The 27,200-nt window shown below is 65.0% G+C and overlaps 9 protein-coding genes across 9 annotated transcripts; 6 read left to right on the top strand and 3 right to left on the bottom strand.

The window, feature by feature from the left end:
- Positions 1–16: 16 nt before the first annotated feature.
- On the top strand, positions 17–1,351 carry JCM10292_002439 (peroxiredoxin; the record flags this gene model as incomplete). The annotated part of the gene is made up of 6 exons (XM_076652386.1): positions 17–85; positions 175–235; positions 295–518; positions 579–728; positions 798–889; positions 1,291–1,351. 6 exons carry the CDS (start codon positions 17–19, stop codon positions 1,349–1,351), a joined length of 657 nt encoding a protein of 218 aa, XP_076502052.1.
- A 1,462-nt stretch (positions 1,352–2,813) lies between these two features.
- On the top strand, positions 2,814–11,399 carry GLT1 (glutamate synthase (NADH); the record flags this gene model as incomplete). Its single annotated transcript, XM_076652385.1, has 27 exons — positions 2,814–3,067; positions 3,149–3,191; positions 3,276–3,303; positions 3,377–4,338; positions 4,415–5,524; positions 5,601–5,709; positions 5,770–6,202; positions 6,280–6,967; positions 7,034–7,082; positions 7,180–7,204; positions 7,300–7,358; positions 7,422–7,656; positions 7,726–7,778; positions 7,835–7,874; positions 7,934–8,174; positions 8,239–8,322; positions 8,384–8,498; positions 8,588–9,340; positions 9,528–9,826; positions 9,883–10,072; positions 10,126–10,154; positions 10,218–10,275; positions 10,445–10,484; positions 10,546–10,643; positions 10,706–10,732; positions 10,800–11,149; positions 11,217–11,399. 27 exons carry the CDS (start codon positions 2,814–2,816, stop codon positions 11,397–11,399), a joined length of 6,555 nt encoding a protein of 2,184 aa, XP_076502051.1.
- A 426-nt stretch (positions 11,400–11,825) lies between these two features.
- Positions 11,826–13,263, bottom strand: JCM10292_002437 (uncharacterized protein; the record flags this gene model as incomplete). The annotated part of the gene is made up of 3 exons (XM_076652384.1): positions 11,826–12,460; positions 12,520–13,128; positions 13,224–13,263. The coding sequence occupies 3 exons, from the start codon at positions 13,261–13,263 to the stop codon at positions 11,826–11,828; spliced, it is 1,284 nt and encodes a 427-aa protein (XP_076502050.1).
- Positions 13,264–14,274: 1,011 nt separating this feature from the next.
- Positions 14,275–15,474, top strand: JCM10292_002436 (60S ribosomal protein L13; the record flags this gene model as incomplete). Its single annotated transcript, XM_076652383.1, has 5 exons — positions 14,275–14,280; positions 14,343–14,356; positions 14,457–14,582; positions 14,839–15,311; positions 15,455–15,474. 5 exons carry the CDS (start codon positions 14,275–14,277, stop codon positions 15,472–15,474), a joined length of 639 nt encoding a protein of 212 aa, XP_076502049.1.
- Positions 15,475–15,752: 278 nt separating this feature from the next.
- JCM10292_002435 (molybdopterin synthase catalytic subunit) lies at positions 15,753–16,726 on the top strand (the record flags this gene model as incomplete). Its single annotated transcript, XM_076652382.1, has 3 exons — positions 15,753–15,902; positions 16,058–16,085; positions 16,152–16,726. The coding sequence occupies 3 exons, from the start codon at positions 15,753–15,755 to the stop codon at positions 16,724–16,726; spliced, it is 753 nt and encodes a 250-aa protein (XP_076502048.1).
- Positions 16,727–18,108: 1,382 nt separating this feature from the next.
- On the top strand, positions 18,109–18,532 carry JCM10292_002434 (uncharacterized protein; the record flags this gene model as incomplete). The annotated part of the gene is made up of 3 exons (XM_076652381.1): positions 18,109–18,141; positions 18,214–18,297; positions 18,374–18,532. 3 exons carry the CDS (start codon positions 18,109–18,111, stop codon positions 18,530–18,532), a joined length of 276 nt encoding a protein of 91 aa, XP_076502047.1.
- A 347-nt stretch (positions 18,533–18,879) lies between these two features.
- On the bottom strand, positions 18,880–20,784 carry JCM10292_002433 (WD40 repeat domain-containing protein; the record flags this gene model as incomplete). Its single annotated transcript, XM_076652380.1, has 9 exons — positions 18,880–18,936; positions 19,047–19,105; positions 19,198–19,400; positions 19,469–19,587; positions 19,665–19,742; positions 19,853–20,000; positions 20,113–20,225; positions 20,337–20,456; positions 20,569–20,784. 9 exons carry the CDS (start codon positions 20,782–20,784, stop codon positions 18,880–18,882), a joined length of 1,113 nt encoding a protein of 370 aa, XP_076502046.1.
- Positions 20,785–21,354: 570 nt separating this feature from the next.
- Positions 21,355–22,907, bottom strand: JCM10292_002432 (palmitoyl-protein thioesterase family protein; the record flags this gene model as incomplete). Its single annotated transcript, XM_076652379.1, has 5 exons — positions 21,355–21,700; positions 21,765–22,093; positions 22,186–22,429; positions 22,581–22,714; positions 22,797–22,907. 5 exons carry the CDS (start codon positions 22,905–22,907, stop codon positions 21,355–21,357), a joined length of 1,164 nt encoding a protein of 387 aa, XP_076502045.1.
- Positions 22,908–23,351: 444 nt separating this feature from the next.
- Positions 23,352–26,518, top strand: IRC3 (double-stranded DNA-dependent ATPase; the record flags this gene model as incomplete). The annotated part of the gene is made up of 9 exons (XM_076652378.1): positions 23,352–23,742; positions 23,870–24,030; positions 24,110–24,178; positions 24,242–24,759; positions 24,855–25,024; positions 25,101–25,295; positions 25,361–25,573; positions 25,647–25,949; positions 26,004–26,518. 9 exons carry the CDS (start codon positions 23,352–23,354, stop codon positions 26,516–26,518), a joined length of 2,535 nt encoding a protein of 844 aa, XP_076502044.1.
- Between the last annotated feature and the right edge of the window lie 682 nt (positions 26,519–27,200).

The raw sequence follows: 27,200 nt of genomic DNA, 5'->3' as shown, positions 1-27,200 counted from the left end.
GCACACAGCGCCACAGATGGTCGCCCGTGTCCAGCACCCCGCTCCTACCTTCGAGGCCACCGCCGTCGTCGACGGCTTCTTCGAGGTGCGGCCCCTCTCCTTTGCGCCGCAGATAACCGCGCACCTTCTCGCCCGAGTCGCACGAGACTCACCTCTGTGCGCCGCGCCCTGCAGACCATCAAGCTCGAGCAGTACCAGGGCAAATGGGTCGTCCTCTTCTTCTACCCGATGGACTGTCCGTCTGCGCTTCTTTGCTCCACCCGCTCGTGTCTCTCGCTGATCCCCCGTCTCCAGTCACCTTTGTCTGCCCGACCGAGATCCTCGCCTTCAACGAGCGCCTCGCCGATTTTGAGAAGCTCGGCGTCGAGGTACTCGCCGTCTCGACCGACTCGGAGTACTCGCACCTCGCGTGGGCCAACACGAACCGCAACGAGGGCGGCCTTGGCCCCAACCTCAAGCTCAAGCTCGTCGCCGACAAGAGCATGAAGATCGCGCGCGACTACGGCGTCCTCATCGAGGTGCGTCCTCTCGCTTCCGACACCCGGGACAGAGCTGATCTGGCCCTCTGAACCGTGCAGGACGCCGGTGTTGCGCTCCGCGGCCTCTTCCTCATCGACCCGAAGGGCACCCTCCGCCAGAGCACCATCAACGACCTCCCCGTCGGCCGCTCGGTCGACGAGACCATCCGCCTCATCAAGGCGTTCCAGTTCACCGATGAGCACGGCGAGGTGCGCCTCCCCCCCACCGCTTCTTCACCCTGTCGATTGTTTTCTGACCCCGGCTGCGTGCACACACAGGTCTGCCCTGCCAACTGGGACCCCGAGTCGAACAAGTCGACGATCAAGCCCGACCCCAAGAACTCGAAGGAGTACTTCTCGCAGGCGAACAAGTGAGCGTCGCGCCTGCGCCTCTCCTTCCTAGATTTCTTCCCCACCCGTAGACAAGCAACAATTCTTCTGTTCAAATCTCTTCCCGGTCGTCTGCGCTGTGCACTGCCGCAAAGCGCCGCGCGCAAGGAGGCATTCTCGCTCGTGCATCTGCCCCGACGTCGGCTCAGCAGCTGCGTCCTCCTCCGCTCGCTCAGAGCCTAGCAGGCTTTCGGGTGCCTTCCACAGCTCGGTATGCTGACTCTCGTGTTGCTCCTGTTTCCCCTCCCTTCCCCCGCGTGTCGCTGGCTGCTCTGCTTGCCTCGCTTGTCGCCCTCCCCCCTCTCTCTCGCTGTGCTCTCGCTTCCTGCTGCCCCGCTACTGCCTCGCGTGCCTCGTGTGCTCATCTCGCCCGCTCCGCCAGGCGCGACCTCTCGACCTCGCCCGAAAAGGCCAACGGGAACAAGAAGGCCCGCGTCGCATAGAACCCCGTCCCTCCCCCTCCCCCTCCGCTCCCTGTCTACCCACCAGACCTCGACATTCGCTCGCCCTGCTTTGCCATCATGATCTCACCGCCTGCCACCTTTTTGCATAACACCGCATCCCTCACCATCCTTCTGTCGTCGGCTCAACCGCACGGGCAGCCCTGTATACCCCCTCAAAAGCCGCACGGCCGTGGCTCCTCTTTCTCTGCATAGCACCGCGATGTCGAGACGGAGACAGACTAGCCCAGAGGGAGACCGCGAGCGTCAAGTAGGCGAGCCTACCACCAGACGGAGACTGCGCGCGTGCGTTTGTCCCTCGATCCTGGTTGTTGCTTCTTTTCACAAAGCTCGTCACCGTCTGGACCGCCCCCGCCCAGATATCGCGTTTCCCCGACAGGCGACTGCTTGTGCCCAAGCGGGAGCGACCAGAGAACAGATGGATGGCTTCTTGAGCCGCAGGGGAGGGGTCAACAGGGCCGTGCGACCTGGACAGCATACGCGCTTACAGTGCAAGCTGATCGAATGCACCGAGCGAGCATGCGCGGGAGAGAGAAAGAGACCGAGCGCGGACGAGGGCGGGACGAGGAGCGGCGAAATGGCTAGCCGACGAACGGTGCCTCCTCTCTCTGGAGCGCTCTCGGCCCCAAAGCACGCCACGGCATCTTCGTGCGAACGCGCGCTCGCTTTTTCTCTGAGCGCGGGGACGAACGAGCGCGCTGCGATAGGTTGGCGGGTGCCGCGAGAGATAGCGGGTTTTGCGGGTCTGATCGAGGCGGGGAGACCGCAGGGGAGAGGCTGCCTGAGAATGCAGGACAGAGGGATGGACGTGGACAGTAGCAGCAAGGTGCTGACGGTGCAGCGTGCGGGCAGCGTGGTGCAGTGACCAGCACGGGCGCGCAGGAAGCGAGCATGATAAGGAGGCAAGCGGGGGAGAGCGGCGGCGATTGGCAAGGGCACGAGCAGCCAGAATGAATACAGTCGCTGGACCACCACAGCAGCAGCATCCAGAGCGAGCGAGGGGGAGGGCGCAGGAGTCAGAAAGAGTCGGGCGCGCGGCGATTCGCTGCCTCCGCGCGCGCGTTGCGCCCCGCGCGAGCCACAGCCGACCGGGACGGTGTGCGGTGCTCGCGGCGGCACTCCGGGGGAGCAAGAGTGGCCGGGACTGGCGGACAAGCACTGCAGGAACCTAGCCCGCACTCGGCCGTCTTCGCAGAGGGCAAGTGGGGCCGGGGACAAGGGCGAGACGCGCTTATCGGCACTTTCGGGTCTCGCTCGTCCTCTTTCCGTCCTTCCGCTCGCTCGCTCGCTCAGCCTGCGCGTTCAGAGCCGCGCCAGAGAGAGAGAGAGAGCACGGTACCGCGCACAGCCCACCGCCCACAGCCACAGAGCACCCGCACCCACCCACTCACCGCCCCCTGCCCCCCACCTCGCTCTCTCGCCCTGCTCCCGCTTGGCCTGGAGCATGGCCGCCGCCCTCTCGCCCACCCAGCCCGTCCCTGCCACCACCCGCGCCCCCGCCACCCGCAAGCACGTCTCGTTCGCGCCCCGCGACTCGCCCGACCCGCGCGACGACGACAACAACAACACCTCGTCGCCGCGCGACGACGACGACGACGACGATGAGCACGCCGCGGGCGTGCTGAGGGACGCCGCACTCGGCGGCCTCCCCGCCAAGCAGGGCCTGTACAACCCCGACGAGGAAAAGGACAGCTGCGGGTGCGTGCACGTGCATCCCGCCTTCGTCGTCCCTCAGCGCTGATGGCCCCGTGTGCGCCCGCGCACTCGCACCGTACACAGTGTTGGATTCGTCTGCCACATCAAGGGCAAGCCGTCGCACAAGGTGGGCCTTATCTCGCCCCCCCTCGACCCTCGCTCTCTCGGTTGCGCGTGCAAATCGCTCACCCTCGCTCTCCTCGCCCTGCAGATCGTCAGCGATGCAAAGCACCTCCTCTGTGCGTGCTACCCGCCGAGTCGGTCATCTACGCCGCGATAAACGAGACTGACGAATTGCCGCCCTCCCGCCAGGCAACATGACTCACCGCGGTGCGACGGGCGCCGACTCGCGCGACGGCGACGGCGCCGGCATCATGATCGGCCTCCCGCACGCCTTCTTCATCCGCGAGGGCGAGCGCGAGATCGGCGTCAAGCTCCCCGCCGAGGGCGAGTACGCCGTCGGCAACGTCTTCTTCCGCAAGCCCGCCCAGCCCGACTGGCACAACGACGCGCACCTCAAGGACCAGCAGCGCACCTTTGTCTCGATCGCCGACGAGCTCGGCCTCCGCGTCCTCGGCTGGCGCCACGTCCCGACCGACGGCACCATCCTCGGCCCGGCCGCCCTCTCGCGCGAGCCCCTCATCCTCCAGCCCTTCGTCGTCCTCAAGGCCCACTACGGCGCCGAGACCAAGGCGCCCGAGGGCGCCGAGGCGTTCGACGCCAAGCAGTTTGAGCGCCAGCTGTACGTCCTGCGCAAGAGCGCGACGCACACGCTCAAGCTCGAGAGCGGCTTCTACATCTGCTCGCTCTCGACCAAGAACATCGTCTACAAGGGCCAGCTCTCGCCCGTCCAGGTCTACTCGTACTACCACGACCTGAACCACGTCCTCTTTGCGTCGCACTTTTGCCTCGTCCACTCGCGCTTCTCGACCAACACGTTCCCGTCGTGGGACCGCGCGCAGCCGATGCGCTGGGCCGCGCACAACGGCGAGATCAACACGGTGCGCGGCAACAAGAACTGGATGCGCGCGCGCGAGGGCAACCTCGAGTCGGACCGCTTCTCGGCCTCGGACCTCGAGCGCCTGTACCCCGTCGTCGAGCACGGCGGGTCCGACTCGGCCGCGTTCGACAACGTACTCGAGCTCCTCGTCATGAACGGCGTCGTCGCACTCCACGAGGCCGTCATGCTCATGATCCCCGAGGCGTTCCACAACAACCCCGACATGGAGCCCGAGAAGCGCGCCTTCTACCAGTGGGCCTCGGCCGTCATGGAGGTGCGTCGACGCTGCTCTCGCTCGCGCTTTCGCGTGGCTAGGGCCCAACTGACTCGGGCCACGGTCTCGCGCACAGCCGTGGGACGGCCCCGCCCTCTTCACCTTCTCAGACGGCCGGTACTGCGGCGCCAACCTCGACCGCAACGGCCTGCGCCCGTGCCGCTGGATCACGACGTCGGACGACATCATGATCTGCGCGAGCGAGGTCGGCACCATCTCGATCGAGCCCGAGAAGATTACGCGCAAGGGGCGCCTCCAGCCGGGCAAGATGCTTCTCGTCGACACGGTCGAGGGCCGCATCGTCGACGACAAGGAGCTCAAGCTCACGACGGCCAAGCGCCAGCCGTTCGCCAACTGGATCGCACGCGAACTCGTGCGCCTCGACGAGGTCCTCGCCAAGGAGCGTGCCAAGGGCGCGCTCCCGCCCGTCGAGCTCGACAGTTCGACCGTCTCGACCGACCCGCGCCTGCTCGCGGCCGGCTACTCGTTCGAGCAGCTCGACCTGTTGCTGCGCCCGCTCGTCAACGACGGCAAGGAGGCGCTCGGCTCGATGGGCAACGACGCGCCGCTCGCGTGCATGGCGACCGCGCCGCGCACCTCGTTCGACTACTTCCGCCAGCTCTTTGCCCAGGTCACCAACCCGCCGATCGACCCGATCCGCGAGGCCGTCGTCATGTCGCTCGAGACGTGCATCGGCAACGAGGGCAACCTCCTCGCCATGTCGGCGCAGCAGTGCCAGCGCCTCCTCCTCCCGACGCCCGTCCTCACCATCGAAGAGTGCGAGGCCATCAAGCGCATCGGTCTCGTCCAGCCCGCGTGGAAGGAGCGCACCGTCGACATGACGTTCGCCAAGTCGGAGGGCCTCGACGGCTACGAGCGGTGCCTCGCGCGCGTGTGCGCAGAGGTCGAGCGCGCCGTCGTCGACGACGCCGTGCGCGTCGTCGTCCTCTCGGACCGCGCCGTCGCGCACGACCGCGTCGCCATCTCGAGCGCCGTCGCGACCGGCGGCGTGCACCACCACCTCGTGCAGAAGAAGCTCCGCTCGCGCTGCGCCCTCATCGTCGAGAGCGCAGAGGCCCGCGAGGTGCACCACTCGTGCGTCCTCATCGGGTACGGAGCGGACGCCGTCTGCCCGTGGCTCTGCTTCGAGACGATGCTCAAGCTTCGCCGCGAGGGCCTCCTCAAGGTGCGTTGCTTGTCTCGCGAGGAGCGCGGCGACTCTTCGAACGCTCAGCTGACGTGGACGAGTCGTGCACACACAGGGCGACTTGACCGAGGAGCAGGTCGTGCAGAACTACATCGCCGCGCAGGGCAACGGCATCCTCAAGGTCATGTCCAAGGCCGGCATCAGCACGCTCTCGTCGTACAAGGGTGCGCACGACTCCTCCCGCTGCAGTACGAAGCTTTCACTGACGGACGCCACGACTGCAGGCGCCCAAATCTTCGAGATCCTCGGCCTGCACGAGTCGGTCGTCGAGCGCTGCTTCAACGGCTCGGCGTCGCGCATCTCGGGCAGCGACTTTTCGATGCTCGCGCTCGACGCGTTCGAGCTGCACGAGCGCGGCTACCCTTCGCGCGAGACGGTGCTCCCGCCCGGCCTCCCCGAGACGGGCGAGTACCACTGGCGCGACGGCGGCGAGGCGCACATCAACGACCCGGCCGGCATCGCCGCGCTGCAGGACGCCGTGCGCGAGAAGAACCAGCGCTCATACGACGCGTACGCCGCCAACGCGCGCAAGCAGGTCCGCGCCGTCACGCTCCGCGGCTTGCTCGAGTTTGACTATGCAAAGGGCCAGGAGATCCCGCTCGAGCAGGTCGAGCCGTGGCACGAGATCGTCAAGCGCTTCGTCACGGGCGCCATGTCGTGCGTCTCGCATCCTGTCCTGTGGGCCGTTCCGCTCTCGTTTCTCCTGCTGACGAGATCTTCCGTGCGGATTACAGGTACGGCTCGATCTCGATGGAGGCGCACTCGAACCTCGCCATTGCCATGAACCGCATCGGCGGCAAGTCGAACACGGGCGAGGGCGGCGAGGACGCCGAGCGCAGCGAGATCATGCCCAACGGCGACACGATGCGCTCCGCCATCAAGCAGATCGCCTCGGGCCGTTTCGGTGTCACGAGCAACTACCTCGCCGACGCCGACGAGCTCCAGATCAAGATGGCGCAGGGCGCCAAGCCTGGCGAGGGAGGCGAGCTTCCCGGCCACAAGGTCAGCAAGTCGATCGCGCGCACGCGCCACTCGACCGCCGGCGTCGGCCTCATTTCGCCGCCGCCGCACCACGACGTCTACTCGATCGAGGACCTCAAGCAGCTCATCTACGACCTCAAGTGCGCCAACCCGCGCGCGCGCGTCTCGGTCAAGCTTGTCTCCGAGGTCGGCGTCGGTGTCGTCGCGTCGGGTGTCGCCAAGGCCCGCGCCGACCACATCCTCGTCTCAGGCCACGACGGCGGGACGGGCGCGAGTCGCTGGACCGGCATCAAGTACGCCGGCCTGCCGTTCGAACTCGGTCTCGCCGAGGCGCACCAGACGCTCGTCCTCAACGACCTGCGTGGTCGTGTGACGCTCCAGACCGACGGGCAGATCCGCACGGGTCGCGACGTCGCGACGGCGTGCTTGCTGGGTGCCGAGGTGCGTCGTCTTTCTTCCTTGTTCGCTCTATTGGCATCTCGCTGACTTGTCTCACGCTATTCACAGGAGTTTGGCTTTGCGACCACGCCGCTGATCGCCATGGGCTGCATCATGAGTGCGTAGAAAATCTCGACCTCACTCTCTTGTGCTTTCGACCTTCCCAAGCTGACCTTTGCCGACCCCTCTCCTCTTCTCCTGCTTTCTCGCTGCAGTGCGCAAGTGTCACCTGAACACCTGGTGCGTCACAACTCGCTTCACCGGGCATTGAGCTGTCCTGGATCACCGTGCTGACCTCTTTATCGGCCTCCGCAACTACCTCTTTCCGCTCGCAGCCCTGTCGGTATCGCCACCCAGGTTCCCGAACTCCGTGCCAAGTTCCAGGGCCAGCCCGGTGCGCTTCGCGTACTGCACTTGGCGGCGAGGAACGATAACTGACCATCCTCAACTCTCGCAGAGCACGTCGTGAACTTCTTCTACTACGTTGCCGAGGAGCTGCGTGCCATCATGGCCAAGCTCGGCTTCCGCACCATCAACGAGATGGTTGGCCGCTCCGACATGCTCAAGGTCGACGACACGCTCCGCAACCCCAAGACGGCGAGCCTCGACCTGTCGGCGCTGCTCAAGCCGGCATGGCAGATGCGCCCGGGCGTCGCGACGTACAAGGTCAAGGCGCAGGAGCACAAGCTGCAGTACGTGGTCTTCTCGTCGCTCGAGACTTGACGCGCTCGAGATCTGACGGTCTCGCTCTTCTTCCGCAGCACTCGCCTTGACAACAAGCTCATCCTCGAGTCGGAACTCGCACTCACGCAAGGTGCGTCTAGACGAGGACGTAGGCGACAGAACTTGAGCTGATGGTCACGTTCGCAGGTCTGCCGGTTCGCATCGACTGCGAGGTCGTCAACACCGAGTGCGTTCTGTTGCGGACATTCATCGTTTGCCGGCTGCTCATGCCTACTCTCCACACAGCCGCGCTCTCGGAACGACCCTCTCGAACCACGTCTCGAAGCGCTATGGCGAGGAGGGCCTCCCGAAGGACACGATCCACATCTACGCGAAGGGCTCGGCTGGCCAGTCGCTCGGCGCTTTCCTCGCGCCCGGTATCACCATCGAGCTTGAGGGCGACTCGAACGACTACACGGGCAAGGGCTTGTCGGGCGGTCGACTCATCGTCTACCCGCCTCACGGCTCGTCGTTCAAGGCGGAGGAGGTGCGTCTTTTGGTTCTTCACTGCCGCTTTGAACTCATCTGACGCGCCTCTCGTGCGTGAATAGGCCATCATCATCGGCAACACGTGCTTGTACGGCGCGACGAGCGGTGCGGCCTACTTCCGCGGCATCGCAGCCGAGCGCTTCGCTGTGAGCTTCTCACTGTTTCTTCACGCGTCATGCTCCAGTCCGCTGACGCATCGTCACGCAGGTCCGCAACTCGGGCGCAACCGCAGTCGTCGAGGGCTGCGGCGACCACGGCTGCGAGTACATGACCGGCGGCCGCGTGGTCGTCCTCGGTTCGGTTGGCCGCAACTTCGCTGCAGGTGCGTCTGGAACGACTGTACACCGATTTGTGGGCGGTCGCTGACCTCTCGAACGCCCTGCTTCTGCGTCTTGCCTTCGATTCGCGCAGGCATGTCGGGCGGCATCGCGTATGTCTTCGACGCGGCCAAGGACTTCGCCAAGAAAGTCAACATGGAGATGGTCGAGCTCGACGTCGTTAAGGACCCGCACGAAATCGCCTCGCTCCGTGGCATGATCGAGGATCACAAGCACTACACGGGCTCGGAGCTCGCTGCGACCATCCTCCGCTCCTTCAACTCCTTCCTCCCGCGCTTCGTGCGCGTCATGCCGCTCGACTACAAGGCTGTCCTCGAGGCCGAGGCCGTCCGCGCCGCCGCGGCGAAGAAGAAGTCGGTCGCCATCTCGAAGCCCAAGCCGATCGTCAACGCCGACAAGGCTGCCGCCGTGCCGCTCGAGAACGGCAACCACGCCGCCGAGCCCGCCAAGCCGACGACCAATGGCAAGCATGAGCCGGCCGTCGTCGATCTCGAGGACTCGATGACGGACGGCGTCGCCGCGAAGAAGCGCGTTGAGACGCTCGACAAGGTCCGCGGCTTCATGAAGTACAAGCGCCTCACCGAGCCGTACCGCAACCCGCGCAAGCGCGTGCAGGACTGGGCCGAGATCAGCACGCGTCTCTCCGAGGATGAGTGCAAGGTTCAGACGTCGCGGTGCATGGACTGTGGTGTCCCCTTCTGCCAGTCCGACTCGGGCTGCCCGATTGGCAACATCATCCCGAAGTGGAACGACCTCGTCTTCAAGGGGCAGTGGCGCGACGCGCTCAACCGCCTGCTCATGACCAACAACTTCCCCGAGTTCACCGGTGCGTCCGCGTTCCCTCCCTTTCTGCCCTTTTCTAGCGACATCTTGTCTTGCCATGTCGCCTGCGCCTTTCCGGATCGCCCCTCGAAAAGCCATCAGTCGCTGACTTCGTCGGTCGATCCTGTTCCATCCCTCTCACTTCGTCCTTCCTCCGCTTCCCTCGGGTTTCCGCTCGTCACGCCGTGCAGGCCGCGTCTGCCCCGCCCCCTGCGAGGGTGCATGCGTGCTCGGCATCAACGAGGCGCCGGTCGGCATCAAGTCGATCGAGTGCGCCATCATCGACAAGGGCTTCGAGATGGGCTGGATCGTGCCGACGCCGCCCGAGCACCGCACGGGCAAGAAGGTCGCCATCATCGGCTCTGGCCCCGCGGGTCTTGCCGCCGCCGACCAGCTCAACAAGGCCGGCCACACCGTCACCGTGTACGACCGCAACGACCGCTTCGGCGGCTTGCTCATGTACGGCATCCCGAACATGAAGCTCGACAAGGTCGGTTCATTGCCTTTCTTCGCAGCAACGTGTACTGACTTGCTCGATCTACACAGCGCGTCGTCCAGCGCCGCATTGACTTGATGGCGTCGGAGGGCGTCAAGTTCGTCAACAACGCGCACGTCGGCGTCACGCACGACATCGAGGAGATCCGTGCCGAGAACGACGCACTCATCATGGCGACGGGCGCGACGTGGCCGCGCGACCTCAAGATGAAGAACCGCGAGCTCGACGGAATCCACTTCGGTGCGCCTCGTCTACCTCTTCTCGCTTTTCGCAAGCTAACGCGTTCACCACAGCCATGGAATTCCTCAGCCAGAACACCAAGGTGTGTACGCATCGTTTGAATGCTGTTGGCGCCATCTCTGACCCGTTCCTTCCGCTTTGGCAGGCTCTTCTCGACTCGAACCTCGCCGACGGGACGTACATTTCGGCCAAGGACAAGCACGGTGCGCTCCTCACGCCGAGTTGTCTGGATAGTGTGCGTGTAGGGCGGGGGCGCTGACCGACGAACACTGCCGTTTGCGCTCATCGCTTCGCCTCCTTTCGGCCCACCCGCTTTTCTACTTGCTTCCCACCTCCCCTCCTCGTGCTACTGAACGTCTCCCGGGGGAAAAGTCCTCGTCATCGGCGGAGGCGATACCGGCAACGACTGCATGTGCGTGCACTCCCAGAATCTCAGGGCTTTCCGGCCGAGTCTGACCTTTCCACTTCCGCAGCGGCACCTCGATCCGCCACGGCGCCAAGTCCGTCACCAACTTCGAGCTCCTCCCGCAGCCGCCTGCGGAGCGCGCCAACGACAACCCGTGGCCGCAGTGTGAGTACATGTCGCTTTTTGCTAGATCTTCCTTGAGGCTGACTTCCACTCCGAATCGGCAGGGCCGCGCATCTACCGCGTCGACTACGGTGAGCTCCCCTTTGCTCGGCTTTTCTTCGCATGCTTGATGTTGTGCTGACGTTGCGACGCTTGCAGGTCACTCGGAGGTCGCCACCCACTTCGGCAAGGACCCGCGCGAGTACTCGATCTCGACCAAGCAGTTCGTCGCCGGCGACGAAGGCCGCATTCGCGGCGTCAACACGGTCCGTGTTGCCTGGGAGAAAGATGCGCTCGGCCAGTGGCGCATGAGCGAGGTGCCGGGCTCGGAGCAGTTCTTCCCGGCCGACCTCATCTTCCTCGCGCTCGGCTTCCTCGGCCCGGAGGACTCGGCCATCAAGGCGCTCGGTATCGAGCAGGACGGCCGATCGAACATCAAGACGCCTGCTGGCAAGTACGCGACGAACGTCGAGGGCGTCTTCGCTGCAGGAGACTGCCGCCGCGGCCAGGTGCGATTCCAGCTGTCTTGGCTCGCCTTTCGCGGTCCCACTGACCACCATCACTCATTTTGCGCAGTCTTTGATCGTCTGGGGCATTAACGAAGGCCGCTCAACGGCGATTGAGGTCGACCGCTACCTGACGGGCGACTCGCGCCTCCCGGCTGCTGGCGGCATCAAGACCCGCTCCTTCACGCCCGCCAAGCCCAAGGCGACGCTCCCGGCTGCGCACGCGCCCGTCGAGGTGCAGGTCGCGGCTTGAAACGACCAATCCAAAAAAAGGGCGGCACGACAGTTGGCCCCGCCCACCCTTCGCTTCCTCGCACTGCACGTTTCGCTCGCACATCGGCTCTCTCTTGTCGCTCCCGCTCTCGCCTCGTGTTGGTCGCATTCTTATTGTTCGGAGACGGAAGATGTGTGTATGTCCCCCCCGGTGTCATTTGCTGGCCGACGTGGTTTTGTACGAGTCACTTCGATTCTCTCCTGCTCTCTATTCCCTCAGTTTCGTGCTTGCTCCCCTCTCGCGATACTGTCATATCGGGCAATGCTCTCTCTCCGCGTCTCCCTTCGCGGCTCGAAGCAAGCGAGAGCAGCCAAAACCGAGTGTCCGTATCACCGCTGCCGCACAACCCGCGCCCCCTCTCGCCGCAGGATACAACAAAGGGCGCCCCTTCCTCGGCAAGCTCGCTCACCCTCCCTGCGCCGCAGCAGCAGGCGGCGGCCTGCCACCGGGCGTCCACCCCGGCGGCTTGACCTCGTCGGCCGTCCTCCCGATGGGCGCGTCGAGCAGGCGCAGAAACACCTGCAGCGTCGCCCACGCGTCGTTGCCGCTGTTGTGGAACGCGAGCTCCGCCCCGCCCGACCCGCCGGCGCCCCCGCTGGGCATGCGCACGGCGAGGGCGTCGCACGCGAGTTCGAGGCGCGCTTGGCGCTTTCGGCGCGAGAAGCCGCTGAAGAGGCGCTGCGTGTCGAGGAGGAATGCCGGGCTCGCGTCGTACGGACTCTCGCCGCCGCCGGGTGGTGGTGATGAGGGGGAGGTGGGGGGAGCGGGCAGGAGCGGGTTCTGCTCGAAGCGGTGCGTCGGGACGCCGAGCGACACGAGCGACTTGAGGTCGCTGCGCGGGTCGTGCAGGAGGAGAAACGTCGGGCCGCCCTTGGGCCTCGCGCCCGCCGCCGCCGCCGCTGATGGGGCGCCAAAGAGGTCGAGCGCGAGGCGCTGCTCGAGGTCGGCGCGCGCGAGGACGCGCGACGTGCCAAACTGGAAGTGGTCGCGCGCGTCGGGGCAGTAGCGCCCGTTGCGCTTCGAGGCGTTCTCTTCAAGAACTGCGCGCGCAGGCGAGAGTCAGTTTGAGGAAGTCGGGAGCGAGGGAGCAGCAACGCACTGTAATGTCGGCACTCCAGTCGAGACGGTGCGCCGCCGCGCTCGAAGCAGTACGTCGCGACGCCGACCTCGGTGACGAGGTCGTGGTCGCGCTCCCACGTCTCGACGTCGACGGCGACGACGTCGACGCGGTGCAAGTCGCCGCCGTCGTGGTGCACACGCCGCTCGAGGTAGCGCCACACGTCCTGCACGCGGCGGAGCTCGCGCCAGTGCGTCTTGGTCGCGTGCCAGTCGTCGAGGTCCTTGAGCTCGCCAAAGCGGCGCTCGAGCTCTATCTGGTCGCGAAAGACGTGGCGCACGATGCGCCCGCCCGCCGCCGCTGCTGCTCCTCGCTCGAGGGTCGCGCACGGATAGTACGCGGCGTGCTTCCAGCTGTCGCGCGCGCGGCTCGGGCCCATGTCTTGTGCGAGGAGGGCGATGAGGCGCGCGCACTGGTCGCCGCCGAGCCACAGCTCGGGGACGGCGGTGGGCGCGGCGGGGGCCTCGTAGAGGGTGAGCGGGAAGCCGCCGAGCGAGGCGGCGAGGGTCGCGAGGGTCGCGTGCGCCTTGAACCAGGCACGGGCGAGGCCGTCGCGCTTGAGGAGGGGCGTGTTGGGCCAGCTGAAGACGACTGCGACCGGGCGAGCCGAACGACCGGGACGACGAGGGTCAGCACGAGCTAGAGAGTCTGCCAGACCGGTGAGGGGTCCAGCAAGCTCGACTGACCGTACTTGAGCTGCGCAAAGCTCTCTGGGAGGTCGGCCATGGCGCAACACAGCAGCGAACAAGCGAACGACGAGGACCGAGACGAGCGAGCGAGCGAGAGACGAGCAGCGGGTGCGCCGGGGCTGGTCGCACACAGCCTCTCCTGCGGGCTCAGCCTGGCCTGCACTCACTCGAGCACGGGCGCCGGAAGACGCGCAGACGAGGTGATCGCACTCGGCGGCGACGAAGCCCGTCATCGCTTCGACCTTTGCGCTCTCCGCTGTTGCTGGGCTGAGAGGCTTGCAATCGAGGGTGCACAGGCTTGACAGTACCACGGCGAACTGCTGCGACTGCTCCCGCTGCTTCCGCTCTGCCCCCCCGTCCGCTCTCCTCGCTTCGCATCCTGCTCGGGCTTGGGCCTGACCTCAGCCGGGACCGTGGACGAGCTCGCAGTGCTTTAGACTGCTCCCTCTTGGCTGACCACGAGGCCCTCGCCCGCTTCTTCGCGTGCGAGCGCCCGTCTCCGCCGGCCCTCTTCGCGTGTTCCTCGCACTCGACTGTCGCGTTCGCACGCGGCATGTCTCGTGTGCCAGATTCTCGCTGCTGCGATCAGGTGGAATGACTCCAAAGCTAGTCTTGTGCCCGATTCCGCGTGCGACAACGCTTGAGCCGAGGTTGGACCAAGGATCTCGTCGCCGCCTTGCACGCTCGCGCTGCATCAACGCTGCAGGCTGGAGCGCCCCTCTCCGTGATTCGCGGTCGGGCTGCCGCATGAACCGGTAGGCTGAGCACAGTCGTGTGGTAACGGACCGGGCGTGTGTTCGCAGAGACGACACGAGGACATGAGTGGGAAGAGGGAAGAAGGCGCGAGTGAGACGAGGGTGGTGAGTGCGGATGCGAGTGAGTGCGTAGCCTGTGCACTTGGCAGTGTGTGCAAGAGTGAGAAAGGGAGAGGAGGGGAGGGGACGCGGCGGGGTTCCCCCTGGCGCGAGTGGCCCGCGCTCTGCGTCGGCGCTTCGCTCGTCGGCTCTCCCCGTCCCTCGGCCGCCGCTCGTTCGCTCGTTGGATCAAGATGGGCGTGAGTCTGGCGAGCAGGAGCCTGTAGTCTCCGTACAGCCCGCTAACCCCTCCCGCCCGCAGTTCGGCAAGAACAAGTCCGTCTCGAAAACCTCCTCCCCCCTCGCCGCCCTCGCCGCTCCGCCGCCCGAGCGCCCGCCTGCGTCCGCCGAGCTGACCCTTGCCCGCCGACCACAGCGTCCTCCACCGCAACCACTTCCGCAAGGACTGGCAGTCGCGCGTAAAGACGTGGTTCGACCAGCCCGGCAAGAAGCACTCGCGCCGCGTCGCCCGCCAGGCAAAGGCTGCCAAGGCCGGCCTCAGGTGCGTCCCACACGTTGTGTGCACACGCGAGAGGGGCGAGCGCTGACCAGGACGACCCTTTCTCTTTCTCTCTTGTGTCCTCGCGGTGCGGTGCGGTGTGGGTTGGTGATCTCGGTGCGGCGGCGGTGTTGAATGGCGCGTGATGTGTGTGTGCGTGTGCATGTGTGCGTGTGCGTATGGTGGATGTGCGAACGACCTGCGACTCGATGCGACCCCCCGCCCCGACTCCCCTCCCGCCCACCTCCCCCCCTCCCAGGCCGACTGAGCTCCTCCGCCCGGCTGTCCGCCCGCCCACGGTCCGCTACAACCGCAAGCTCCGTGCGGGCCGCGGCTTCACCAAGGTCGAGCTCAAGCAGGCCGGCATCCGCGCCAAGGAGGCCCTCTCGATCGGCATCCCCGTCGACCCGCGCCGCCGCAACCGCTCCGAGGAGGGCCTCAAGCTCAACGTCGAGCGCCTCGAGGCCTACAAGGCCCGCCTCGTCGTCTTCCCCAAGAAGGCCGGCAAGGCCAAGAAGGGCGACACCGCCGACGCGTCCAAGGACACGCCCGCCGTGCACAACGTCCAGAAGGCCCTCCCCATCCCCGCCGGCTCCCAGCTCGAGCAGCCCCGCGAGATCACCGCCGACGAGAAGAACGCCCCCTCGGCCTACACCGCCCTCCGCAAGGCCCGCTCGGACGCCCGCCTCGTCGGCGTCCGCGCCGAGCGCAAGCGCAAGGCCGAGGAGGAGGGTGCGTCCCGTCGCCTTTCGCGCTCGAGAGCGCAGAGTGCTGACCTTGGTTGCCCCCACATTGTTCCCGACCCGCCCTCTCGCCTCTCGCCTCTCGCCCCTCTCCTCTCGCCTCCGCCCTTCACCCGCTGTCCTCGCGAGCAGAGGCGGCCAAGAAGAAGTAATCGTGCGTTGGACCGTGCCGTGCTCCTCGTCAGCGTGCTCTCGCTGACCTAGGCTCCCAATGCAGGTCTTCGCCCCCCTTTCTACTGTGTCGCGTGTTTGCCGCCCTTGCCTACCCTCCCACCTTGCAACGGCGTTGTTGTGCTGGCCAAGCCCCCCTTTCCACCGACCTCTGCCCCTAGGTGCACGAGCGAGTGTCGGGTCCGTCGAGAGTGTCGAGAGAGCCTTGTCCGCCCGCGAAGCAGCTCCACACCCTGTCCCTCTGCCTTTCTCCCCGCCCATGTCAACTCCGCCGGAAGCCGCCGCCGCGGCGGTGCACACGCTCGAGACGCCCGAGGGCGACACGGCCGTCCTGTCGTACGCGCCGCTCGACCCGGCCGCGATCGAGCGCAGCGTGCGCTCGAGCAGCGACGGCGCCGTCGTCTCGTTCGTGCGCCCGCTCGTTCGCCCCGTGTTGCGTGTGGTGTACTGACCTTGACCTTGATTCTGCTCTGCCTGCTTGCTGGTCTCTCGCTTCCTCCGCTCGGTGCTGTGTGCTCCCCGCTTCTCGCCTTGCTCTTCGTCCGTTGTGTCCTTATCTCGCAGGTCGGCTACACTCGCGATCACTTTCAGGGTGCGCTCTGTGATGTCCAGCCTACTGAAGAGCCGCGTATGGACTCACGAGAAACCTCCGCTGCAGGCCGCACGGTGACGCACCTCACCTACGAGGCGTACATCCCGCTCGCGCTCAAGACGCTCGCGTCCGTCCTGTCCGAAGCGCGCGCCCTCGCGCCTCCTCCCCCCGCTCCCTTTGCCGCCGCGCACCCCGGCTGCGCGCACCCGTCGCACACCTCACCCAGCAGCGACGAGCGGATCGACGTCTCGCGGATCCACGTCGCGCACCTCGTCGGGCCCTCGCCGCCGCTCACGCCGAGCATCGTCGTGTGCGTCGCGAGCGCGCACCGCCGCGAGGCCTTCTGGGCGTGCGAGTGGGTCCTCGAGCAGGTCAAGGCGCGCGTGCAGGTGTGGAAGCGCGAGTGGTACGCGCCGCGAGAGGGCGAGGACGAGCGAGAGGGGGAGGTGTTTGTCGGCAGGGACGGGGACGGGCCAGAGGGGAGAGGAGGGAGGGCACACGAGGGAAGGAGGAGGAGCGCCGAGAGCGGCGCGCAGGAGAACGCGAGGTGGAAGGAGAACTTTCCGCCGCAGCCTCGGCGAGGAGCGGTCGAGTCGGCGGCGGCGTGCGAGACGGGCGACGGCGAGAACGCTACGGCGTGAGCTGCGCCCGGGTCGCGGGCCGCCTGGGGCTCGCGAACGTGCAGAGCCAGCGGGTGTCGCACCGACCTCGTTTGCGACCAGGACCCCGCCGCTTCCGCCTGCCGTCGCCTTTAGCCGACTATCGTGCGCGTGGGCAAGAGCAGGATTGCTTCTTTCGGCTGTGAAATGGCGGTGCCGGGCGGGTTTCACGAGGTTGCTCCCTCCACGGTTCGCTTTCACCCTGATTTCTCCGCTTTGCCAGGCTCGTATTCTGACGCATCGTTTGTACCAGCAGGTTGCGGTGGTGCTGCTCTCGCCGAACTCTCTCTCGACATGCCGCACCATCGCGCCGGCGCATCGCGGGCAGATCGGGTCGCTCTCGTCCGCCTCGCCGTACTACCTACCACCCTGGGTTCAGCAAATAGGATCCATCCGCCCAAGTGCAACCGTTTCTACTGTTTTGGGCCTTTCTCGCCACAGTCTGACTGGTCAGATATGCGCCAACCTCTTGCCAACTTGCCAAGCTCGGTACTCTGTTCCGCTGTCTCGATCTCGAAGTCTCTCAGCGACAACTTCTGCTGGTCGGGCATGGTCCGGCCTCTCTTCTTGCCCTTATTGCACGCAGTCGCTGCCGAGTTGCTCCAGCTGCGAGCTCGCTGTGCGCAACATGCTCGTTCGCTCTCCTGTTTGAAGCTGCGGACATGCCGGGAGGAGCACCCACACGACGAGCGCCTTTGCAGCTTGATCTGCACCTTTCTCCTGCCTCCGACTCTTGCTGCTGCTCTGCTGTCGTCTGCGACCCCCGCCCCCGCGAACGGCGCCTCGTACGCGACATTTAGCCTCGCAGCCCCTCGCCGACTTCCGGCTGCCTTCAGCATGTTGGACACAGAGGACCTACAAGTGCTCGAAGCGATAAAGCTACTCGAGAAGAGTGTCGACTGCGACCGTAGCACCGCTCGTTGTGCGTCTTCGCCCGATTCTGCCCTCTTGCTCAGCTCAGCGAAGGGGACTGACTCGCCGTCATCCCTCCAGTGCGCCGGCGTGCGTCTTCCTCGCGCATTGCCGAAATACATCGTGCTGAACAATTCTACGCTTGCAGTGATCTATGCGGTCGACTTCATCAACAGGGCTGTGAACACTCAAGTCGGCTTGCTTCCGTCGCTTCTCCCGGCGCGCCAGCCTGACGCTGCCCGACCTGATAGGCAGCCGAGATTTACAGCAGCGATCTGCCGCTCCGATACCACCAGACAGCCCGAGAATCCAACGAGTCGGCCAGAGCCATTCTTGCTCGCACGAAACACTTCGACTGCTCGGCGACGCCCGCAGAGGAGGCGCGCCGATCTATTCCCGACGCAGAAGACTGTCGTACGTTCTGACGAGCTTCAGTGCAAGGTCTCACGCTGATGCGGCACTTCGGAAAACCGCAGTGCGAACCGGTTCGTTGGCCCGCACCCCTCCATTTTCTCGAGACTGCCTGACTGACCTTCATGTCCGTGAATACAGTGCAGGACTGGTTCATCTCCCTTAGTCACACTACGGCTGGTGTGGACGCGAATTGCATCTACGAGATGCGCCAGCGCGCCCAGGAGTTGGTGCGTTCCGTTCCTTTTTCTCCTCCCTCGGTGTCGGGACTGAATGCGCCAAGGCTCACTCCGCCGGCTCGTGCAGCGGGAGTACATCCTCTTGTACAAGTACTACTACGAGTATTTCGACCGCATGAAACCGTACAGTGCGCACAGTCTCTCGCACGAAGCGCCGATGGGACTGCGCGCCACCGAGCGCTACACGGGTCGGCAGGTATACGCACGCTCCTTGACGCAATACTGAAGTCGGCCCAGGCCGCGAGGGCTCCCGGCATGAGCGCTGCGCGAGGGCAGCGGGACTGCGCGAGCCCCAGGCGGCTTTCCGGCTGTCGTCTCCCCTTCCATCTTCCTTGAGGCATTCGCCGTTCCCTTGCCTGACGCAATGTTCACGACAGTCTTTTGTGCCCCTTTCATAGCGCGAGAGCGGGCGGTAAACGGCTGAAAGGCAGCCAGGCGCTTCCTCACTCGCTCGCTGTCCTGTTGCGGCACAGGCCTGTCCTTGCTCTCGTTCACTGCCTCTCGAGAGATGGAGTAATGCCTCGCGTCTAGAAGTCGTGGCAACTGCAGGCGCAGTCTGAGCGGAGACTACAACTACGAAGAGCTGTCGTTGAGCGCGACACACACGGCAGCCTTGTGATGCGCCGAGTACTGCGAGTGAGAGCGATTACGTCAGCGACAGCTCGTCGACAAGCACTGCAGCAGCTGTGCAGCGAACCACAGAGAGGAAACAGCTGAAAGAGACGAGCGTGGAGACGCACCTGCCGCACGGTCGTCCCGCTCGCGAGCTCCCACAATCGCGCTGTGTGATCGCTCGACGCTGAATGGCACAGCAACAACGATGATCAGTGAGGGCTCGGAGATATAGGGCGAGTTCCGAACCGAAGCGATGCGGAAGCTGGCGCAACGTACCCGACACCAAGTAGGCCGAGTCAGCCGAGTACGCCATGTCCCACACCCATCGCTGGTGCCCCTGCAGCACCTTGTCGAGCTGGTATCCCGTCCCGTCGGCGATGCCGCCCCGCCCGGGCAGCGGCGAGCCGTCGAGCGCGGTCGGGAGGCCCGTCGGCGTCCAGATCTTGATCGTCGTGTCGGCGGAGCAGGTCGCCAGTTGCCTGTGAGAGCGAGAGCGGGTGCGAGTGAGCAAATGGAGCGACGCGAGATGGGGAATGGAGGAACGTACTTGGTATCGGGCGAGACAAGGACCCGGATGAGGTAGCGCGAGTGTGCCTGGAAGCGGGTTTTCGGCTGCAGGTCGGTGAAGGCGAGCCCGGGCTGGATCGTCCAGACGTAGACGACACCCTACGCGCGGCGAGCTCGAGTCAGTGCTGCTCACGCGCACGCGCGCGGAAGTTACCGCAGGCTTTGACGCGACGCACCTTGTGGTTCCCGCCGACGAGCGCGGATCCGTCCGATGCGATAGAGACGGATCGCATTGGAACGTCTTCCTCTGGTAGCTGCGGGAAACAAGCAATAAGTCAGCGGCTGAGAATATCTTCAGCGAGAAGGCAGGTGCGCGTTTCATGCGTCTGATCCGCTTTCGCAAGTGCCGCAATCGCCGACTCACCAGCTCATGACTGCACCGGTCCCCGCCGAGGTCCCACACCTTGATCGCGCCGTTCTGGTCGCACGAGATGAGCTCGCCCTGGTTCGAGTGCAGAGCGAGATCGTTGACGGGCGCGTGATGCGCGTAGTTGCGCTGTGCAGTCGCAGTGCTGCGAAGACGGAGAGGCGGGTAAGCATGCGTTGATAGCGAACACGCACTTCTACCACGCAGGCGTGCTGAATGCGAGCGCGCGAGGATACAGAGTGAGATCTTCGACGCACCGCACGTCCCAGATCTTGACGGTCCCGTCCTCGCTCCCGCTCACGAGCCATTTTGCCTCGGCATGCCATGCCAGGCTCGTGATATTCGCTGTATGGCCCGTGAGCGTGACGAGCTGCAGCAGAAGGGGCAAGTTGAGCGTCAGCGCCTCCTCGATCACCGAGCGAGAAGCCTCGAACTGAGAGTCGAGGTGATCGCACAGGAAGAAAGGGCAAGCCCGACGCACCGGCGCGATGTTGCCGCTGCTCGCTGCTGCGCTCGCGGCGATGTCGTAGAGCTTGACGGTCCCGACGCCTGCGACGGCGAGGAAGCGCTTGTCGGGCGAGATGGCGAGGCGGTTCGGTTGCTGCGAGCGATTAGAAGAATGTGAGCGTCGCATTCTGTCATCGATCGCGAGCCCGAGAGAATGCAAGAGCTGCAAACTCGGCGGGCAGAGCAAGATGAAGCGCGCGGCGCACATGGTCTTGAGTCTGGATGGTCCTGCTGCAGATGCCCGACCACGCCTCCCAATACCGCACGGTCCCGTCGTAGCTTCCCGTCACGAGGATGACGCTGAGTGCGTCAGCTGCTGCCGACTGCTGCTGTTGTTGCTGCTGTTGTTGCGGGTGGGGAGAGGGGATGGCGGTGTTTGGCGGGAGGTGCGCCGTTGCGGGAAGGGGGACGCGGGCGGGCATGGTGGCGAGTAAGAACGAGTCGGAGTGGTATTAACGGGTCGCACGGGGCTGGCGAGAGCTGCGAGCGCCGAGACGAGGGGGTCAGCGGGGAGAGCGGGGTCGACGAGCGACGCGCGCACCTTGGATGCGCCCAGTCGTGCTCTGAGTAGATTTGCAGAGGTAGTCCAAGCTACTTTGCGCCGCCACTGCACCTGCGCGCGGTTGTCGAGACGAGGAAAGGCGGTGCGATCGAGCCGAGGTGGAGAGCCGACGATCAAGGCGTTGGAAAGCTCCGAAGGGCGGGGCAGCGGTCGTGCAGCTTCCTATCGATCTCAGTAGCAGCCTGCGACTCTGCTCGAGTCCGATCGAGGCGAGCGAGTGCGCGGAACAAGGCAGGCCGCGGCTCTCTCGCTCGCTCGAGACGACGACGAGGCTCTCGTGGCTTATCGGGCTCTCTAGAGCTACGGCAGTAACTCGGAAGATCATTTGAAAGCTCGCCACAAAAGTACAGAAAACGAACGTCACGATTACAGGCGAGTGCAATGGCCGCCCGGACGAAGAGCACGCGGAAGTGGACACCCTAAGACCGCCTCACAGCTGCAGCACGAAGCGCGCCTCGCCGCCATCCTCCTCTTCATCCTCGTAGTCGTGTACCGCCTCCGGCCCCGTGTCCACGAGCGCCTGCACGATCCCCTCCCAGCACTTGTTCCGAATCTCCATGTGCGCGCCCTTGCACACCCTCCGCACAACGCGCCCCTGCTCGTCGAGCGCGCGCAGACCAATGTAGTCCTGCGTGTAGAGCGGGAGGGCGGACCACGGGAGCGGAGTGGCGTAGCAACCCGGGACGGGAGGGGCGGGAGGAGGTGCGCAGGTGGTGTCGTTGGGCGAGGGGAGGGTGAAGTGCGACGAGTGTGGCGGGACGACGGCCAGGTCCTCGCTGTGAGAAAGCGGAGAAAGTAAGCAATGTGCACAAAAACTGAAGTGAATCAAGGCGGACGCACCTGAAGCGGAACATGACGAAACGGTCGAGCTGTTTGAAGTTCTCGCGGTACGTCTCGTTGCGCGGCTCCGCATCGCCGTATCCACCCGCGTACCCCTCGCCGTACGGCTGCGCGTCGCCCACGCGCTCATTGTTGATGTCGCGCAGGAACTCGTTCCCGTCGAGGTACTCGTCGATCCGCGCCGGGTCGCGGAAGTACTGCGCTGGTACAATGTTGTGCTGCGCCCAAGCCGAGTACAGCCCCTCGCGCACAAGCGAGAGGTGCATGAGGCGGCAAGGGGAGAAGGGTGATGAGCCGGCGGGGCAGGGGGGAAGGGCCGAGATGCCCATCTGCGCGGACGGAGGGGAGAGAATCAGGCAAGCTCGGCTATTGAGAGTAATCGGAGGTGATGAAGAGCAGGAGACCAGGGAAAGGGACGCACGTGCTGGCTCCCAACGGTGATCAACCTCCTCATCCTGACCCCTTCGCTGTCTCCGTCCTCACTCGCACCAATTGCACCGCACCGCTCGACCACCGCCCGGAGCAACTGCCCGCCCTGCGAGAATCCGAGCGCGTCAAACTGGCGCGACGGGTTCAGGACTGGGTCGGTCAGGTTCGGGAGCGACGCGAGCTGCGCGCAGACGTGCTCGACCTGGGCGTTGGCTGATCCAAAGAAAGTGGCACGTCTGCAAGGCGCGAGAGGTGTCGAGGTGCGGCGGAGGGAACGAGGTGAGGAGACGGTTGAAGGCGGGAAAGGGAGAAGGCGGAAGGAAGAGCGGAATTGAGCATATCAGCGGATTGTTCTGAGCGAGTATTGGAGCCAAAGCGGGCACTCACTGGTCTGTTGCACCGTCTTCTCCGACCTCGACAATGTGGACGAAGACACCCTTGAGCTCTGGGCGGTTCTCGAGGTCCTCCTTGAGCGAGAGCAAGCCCGGCGCGTCGAAGCGGTCGCCGAGGCCGTGCCAGATCTGCCAAAGGAGGGCGCGTTAGCCTCGAGTCTTGAGATAGAAGTGGGAAAGACGCGTTGTCAGTTTACAAAGCGGGACGTACAACGATTGGGACTGGCGAAGGAGGACCTGAGGGAACGGGCGAGAGAGCGGGACGAGCTGTGACGGCGAGCAGAGTGCCGAGAGCGACTGCGGCGCCAAGGGAGCCGCGCATCGTAGCTGTTGCGCGCAGGGGCTAACTCGTCAGCGACAGTCTCGTGGCTCGGCCTCGAGCGTTTGCGCAGGACAGCGAGGAGGACGGAGCGAGTGAAGCGGAGTCTGGTCCTCTGAAAGAGTCGCTCGAACGCTGTAGCAGTAGAACTCCTCTCTCGAAGCGTCACACGTGAGTTGCAGCCCTTTCGAGCGCACGATGAGCGAGTCGCGGGATCGGCCCCACCTCGAGGCGAAGAGAGCGAGACTAGCACCAGCAGAGGCGAGAGAAGCGCGGGGTGGTAGCGACAACCCTTTCAGAGAGACTCACGAGGTGTACGGCCCTGCAAACGCGGGTCGAGCGGATCGGGAGGGACGGACGAGGACAAGGCGACAAGGAGCAGGTTGCCCTCGTCGCCGCTCGTCGCTCGCGCTCGACGAGCCGAGCAGACCTGGCCGAGCCGCAGCCATGCTATCACGAGCTGTGGGAGCTGTGCCTCGCCAAGCTCGCCCGCCGGGACGCGTCCCGTCGCTCGCCTCCTGGTCGCGTCCTTCGAGCGCCCGCCAGCCATTGCTACACGCGCATGCGACGACTACGAGCACTCGCAGGCTCGACAGAAGCGCTGAATCTCCCGAACCTCGACCCGAGCTGCCTCAGACGCGCTGCTCTTGGCTTCGTCGATCCCTCTCGACCGCCGCCTCTCCTTCGACCCCGACTCCCGCCATCCTCGGCGCCGCAAGAGCTGAACAAGCGCGGTCCGACATCAAGCTGCGTCCATATCAAGTCGATTGCGTCCGCGCTGTGCTCGAAGAACTCGAGCGGGGCGAATACAGCCGGCTGGGCGTGAGCGCGCCGACGGGTGCGTGCGCTTCCTCGCGGGCGGGAGACTCGGTGTTGCCGCCCTGCACGCGCGAGCGAAGCGCTACATCACCTGCGCCGCCCGACGACACGTGCTGACCGCGCTTTCTTCCCGCTTGTGCCCGCAGGCTCCGGCAAAACGGCCATCTTTACGTCGCTCATCTCGCACCTCCCGCCCCGCGTCCACCCGACCACCGGCGAGCTCGCCACCCGCGTCCTCATCATCGTAAACTCCATTCAGCTGGCGGCACAGACGGCCTCAGCGGTGCAGCGGGCGTACCCGGACTTGGTGAGTCGGCGCGGAAGCAGACCGTTCGATCAATCCCGTCATCGCAGCGTGCTGACGATAGGTATCGCTTTTCCTCCAGCATGTCGAGCTCGAGCAGGGCAAGAGTAGCGCAACCGGCATGGCTGATGTCACCGTTGCGACATACCAGGTGCGCTGCGCTGCTCCCATTCCCTCCCCTTCTCCAGTCTCGGCTGACCCGCCGCCTACGCAGACGCTCGCACGATCCGACTTTTACCGCCTCGAGAAGTTCATTCCAGAGCACTACAAGGCCGTCATCATCGACGAGGCGCACCATGCCGCCGCGCCGTCTTACCTGGGCCTCCTCGCGCGCTTCGACTCGCACATCGAGCACGCGCTCGGCGAGATGGCGCTCGGCGGCGATGCGCCTGTCGAGGCGCGCGAGATCGCGCCTGCGCCGCTCGAGGCGGAGGAAGAGGTCGACGAGACTGCGACTGGCGAGTTGGAAGGCGACTTTCTCCCCGTGCCGTCATCACTCGACGATCCCCCCTCCGGCGCGCTTCCGTCCTCTCCAGCCTCTTCCAATCCCGAGCTCGAAGCTCTTCCTTCCCCCGCACCCATCCCCGCCAAACTCGACTCGCTCGGCCGCGCGCGGGTTCCGCTCCTCGCCTTCACCGCGACGTGGGGCCGCGCCGACGGGCTCGCGCTCGGCAAGATCTTCGAGAAAATTGTCTGGCACGGCGAGTGGCTGAGCATGATCAAGGGCCGGTGGTGAGTTGCGGCGCTCTCCTCTTCTGAATCTTTCCCGATCCCGCTCGAGCGGCTCCCGAGGTGCGCATTGCTGACTCCTTCTCCGCTACTCGCAGGCTCTCGCAGCTCGAGTTCACCACCGTGCACCTCGGCAACGCGCTCGATCTCGCCAAGGTCGACATCTCGAAGCAGACGGGCGAGTTCTCGACCGCCGCGCTCGCTCGCGCGATCGACAAGAGCGAGGTCAACGAGTTGGCGGTCGACGCATGGTTCGAGAATGCGCAGGGTGCGTCCCGTCTCGTATTCGGATGTTTCTGGTCTGCGCACGCATAGCTGACTGTTTAGCGGGCTCTTCTGCGTAGACCGCCGCTCGACGCTCATCTTCTGCGTCAACATCCCGCACATCCTCTCGCTCACCAACGCCTTCCGCGAGCGCGGTATCGACGCGCGTTTTGTTCACGAGGGCACCAAGCAGAAGGAGCGCGCCGAGATCTACGCCGCCTTTCGCGCGGGCGAGTTCCCCGTGCTCATCAACTGCGGCATTCTCACTGAAGGCGGTGCGTCAGTACTGTCTCTACGGATTGATCTGGGCCTTGCTGACGCGGCTTCTTGGTCTTCGCAGCCGACTTCCCCGAGATTGACTGCGTTCTTCTTGCGCGCCCGACGCGCTCGCAGAACCTCTTTCTGCAGATGCTCGGGCGCGGCCTCCGCCTTTCGCCGGCGACAGGCAAGACGTCCTGCCTCGTCATTGACCTCATCGGCAACTCGAGCGCAGTAGGCGGTGTTGTGTGCACGCCGACGCTTTTCGGACTCGATCCGGGCACGCTCATTGAGGGTGCGTGTTTCCGCTTCTTCCGCTGCCTGGCTGCGCTGTTCATTGCGCTGACGTCCTTTTGCATCTCTGATAGGCCAGTCCACCTCGCAACTCGAGGAGACCGCCTCTCGCCAACTCGCGGAGCGGAACTCGTCCTCTTCCTCTGCCTCGCCCTCTTCTTCCGCCGACTCAGCCTCAGCCTTTACCCGCCGTCATTCCGTTCACTACCGTCATTTTTCTACCGCCTTTGACCTTGTCTCGGTCATGAACCGCTCGGGCGAGGAGGAGATGGCGCCCGTGACGCGCATGAGCCGCCTCGCATGGGTCGGGTGCGGCGAGGTGTGGGTCCTCGAGCTGATGGGCAAGGGGCACGTCAAGATCACGCAGGATGAGCAGGGTGTGTTTTCAAGGACGTCTTGCAGGACTCACTGGGCTGACGACGGCTCCACAGGCTATCACTCGCACCTCTTCATCCGCCTTCCGAGCTTCTACACCCGCTCCGGGGTCCCGCTCTATGGCAAGCCCATCCCGATTGCGTCACACCGTTCCTTCCCTATCCTCCTGCGCACCACCGACGCCTACGTCCGCCGCCACGAGTCGTTCTCCCCGCTCGTCTCGCAACTCGAGCGCGGCTCGTCCTGGCGCCGCTCGCCGGCAAGCGACTCGCAGCGCACCTACATCCTCAAGAAGCTCTCGCCTGCCGCGCCGGGTGAGGCACGCATCGAGGGCGCGCCGGCGCGCATCGAGGGCGTGTGGGTTGGCCGTCCGTGGAAGGACCAGGTCGACGTTGCGACTCTCTCAAAGGGGCAAGCGAGTGACATCATTGCGCGCCTTGCGCATGGCGGACTGGGGTACTGGAAGGGGGAGCGGAAGAAGCTGGTCCGGGAGGAAAAGCGGGAGGAGAGGGAGCGGGTCAAGGTGGAAAAGCGGGTGGAGAAGATGGCTGCAAGGGTGCGGAGGGCGTAGCTTTGCAGCAGGTTTGCTAAATTATTGAACTGTGCATCACCTGCAGTGTCTACAGGCTCTCAGAGGCTTGTCTCTGTTCCGCTGCAGCTGCAAGCATGTGCCGTCACCTTCTGGTCTTACTTGAACCTTCGCTTTCTTGCTTGGCTCACACGCTGGACGCTTGAAACTCCGCATACAGACTCTCGAGAACGCCTTCTATGGACTGGTTGGGCGCTTTACTCCCCGAGCGACTTCTTCCAGGCGCACAACCGCCGACCTTACCGCAACGCGAATCGCTCTCCTGCTCAACCCACAGCCCTCCTACGCTTCCCGACCGGCTCTAGACGTAGCTGAGCTTCCCTTCTATCCGTGTGCAGGCGGAGGAGGCCTGAAATGCAGTTCCTTCCTTTCAAAATGGAAAAAACCGGCATGGGATCCCCCTTGTAAGGAGAGAAGACCCCCTTTCGCGCCTGCCGGGCTATTCCCGGCCGGCCACAGCTTTCCAGTCCGTACATTTGAGCTATACAGAGTTCTACGAGGGTGGGCCGGCCCAGCTAGAGGAGGGAGGGGACTATGGGAAGGGAAGGGAAATCGGGACAAGCTTTCGCGCCAGAAATACTGAGGGTTAGGGTTAGGGTTAGGGTTAGGGTTAGGGTTAGGGTTAGGGTTAGGGTTAGGGTTAGGGTTAGGGTTAGGGTTAGGG

Source organism: Rhodotorula paludigena (genome assembly GCF_050403205.1).
Source record: "Rhodotorula paludigena JCM10292 DNA, Rt_paludigena_JCM10292v1_ctg74, whole genome shotgun sequence".
Classification (NCBI taxonomy): Eukaryota; Fungi; Basidiomycota; class Microbotryomycetes; order Sporidiobolales; family Sporidiobolaceae; genus Rhodotorula; species Rhodotorula paludigena.
Note: the sequence above shows the minus strand (reverse complement) of the source record. Positions and strands in the feature narration are given on the sequence as shown.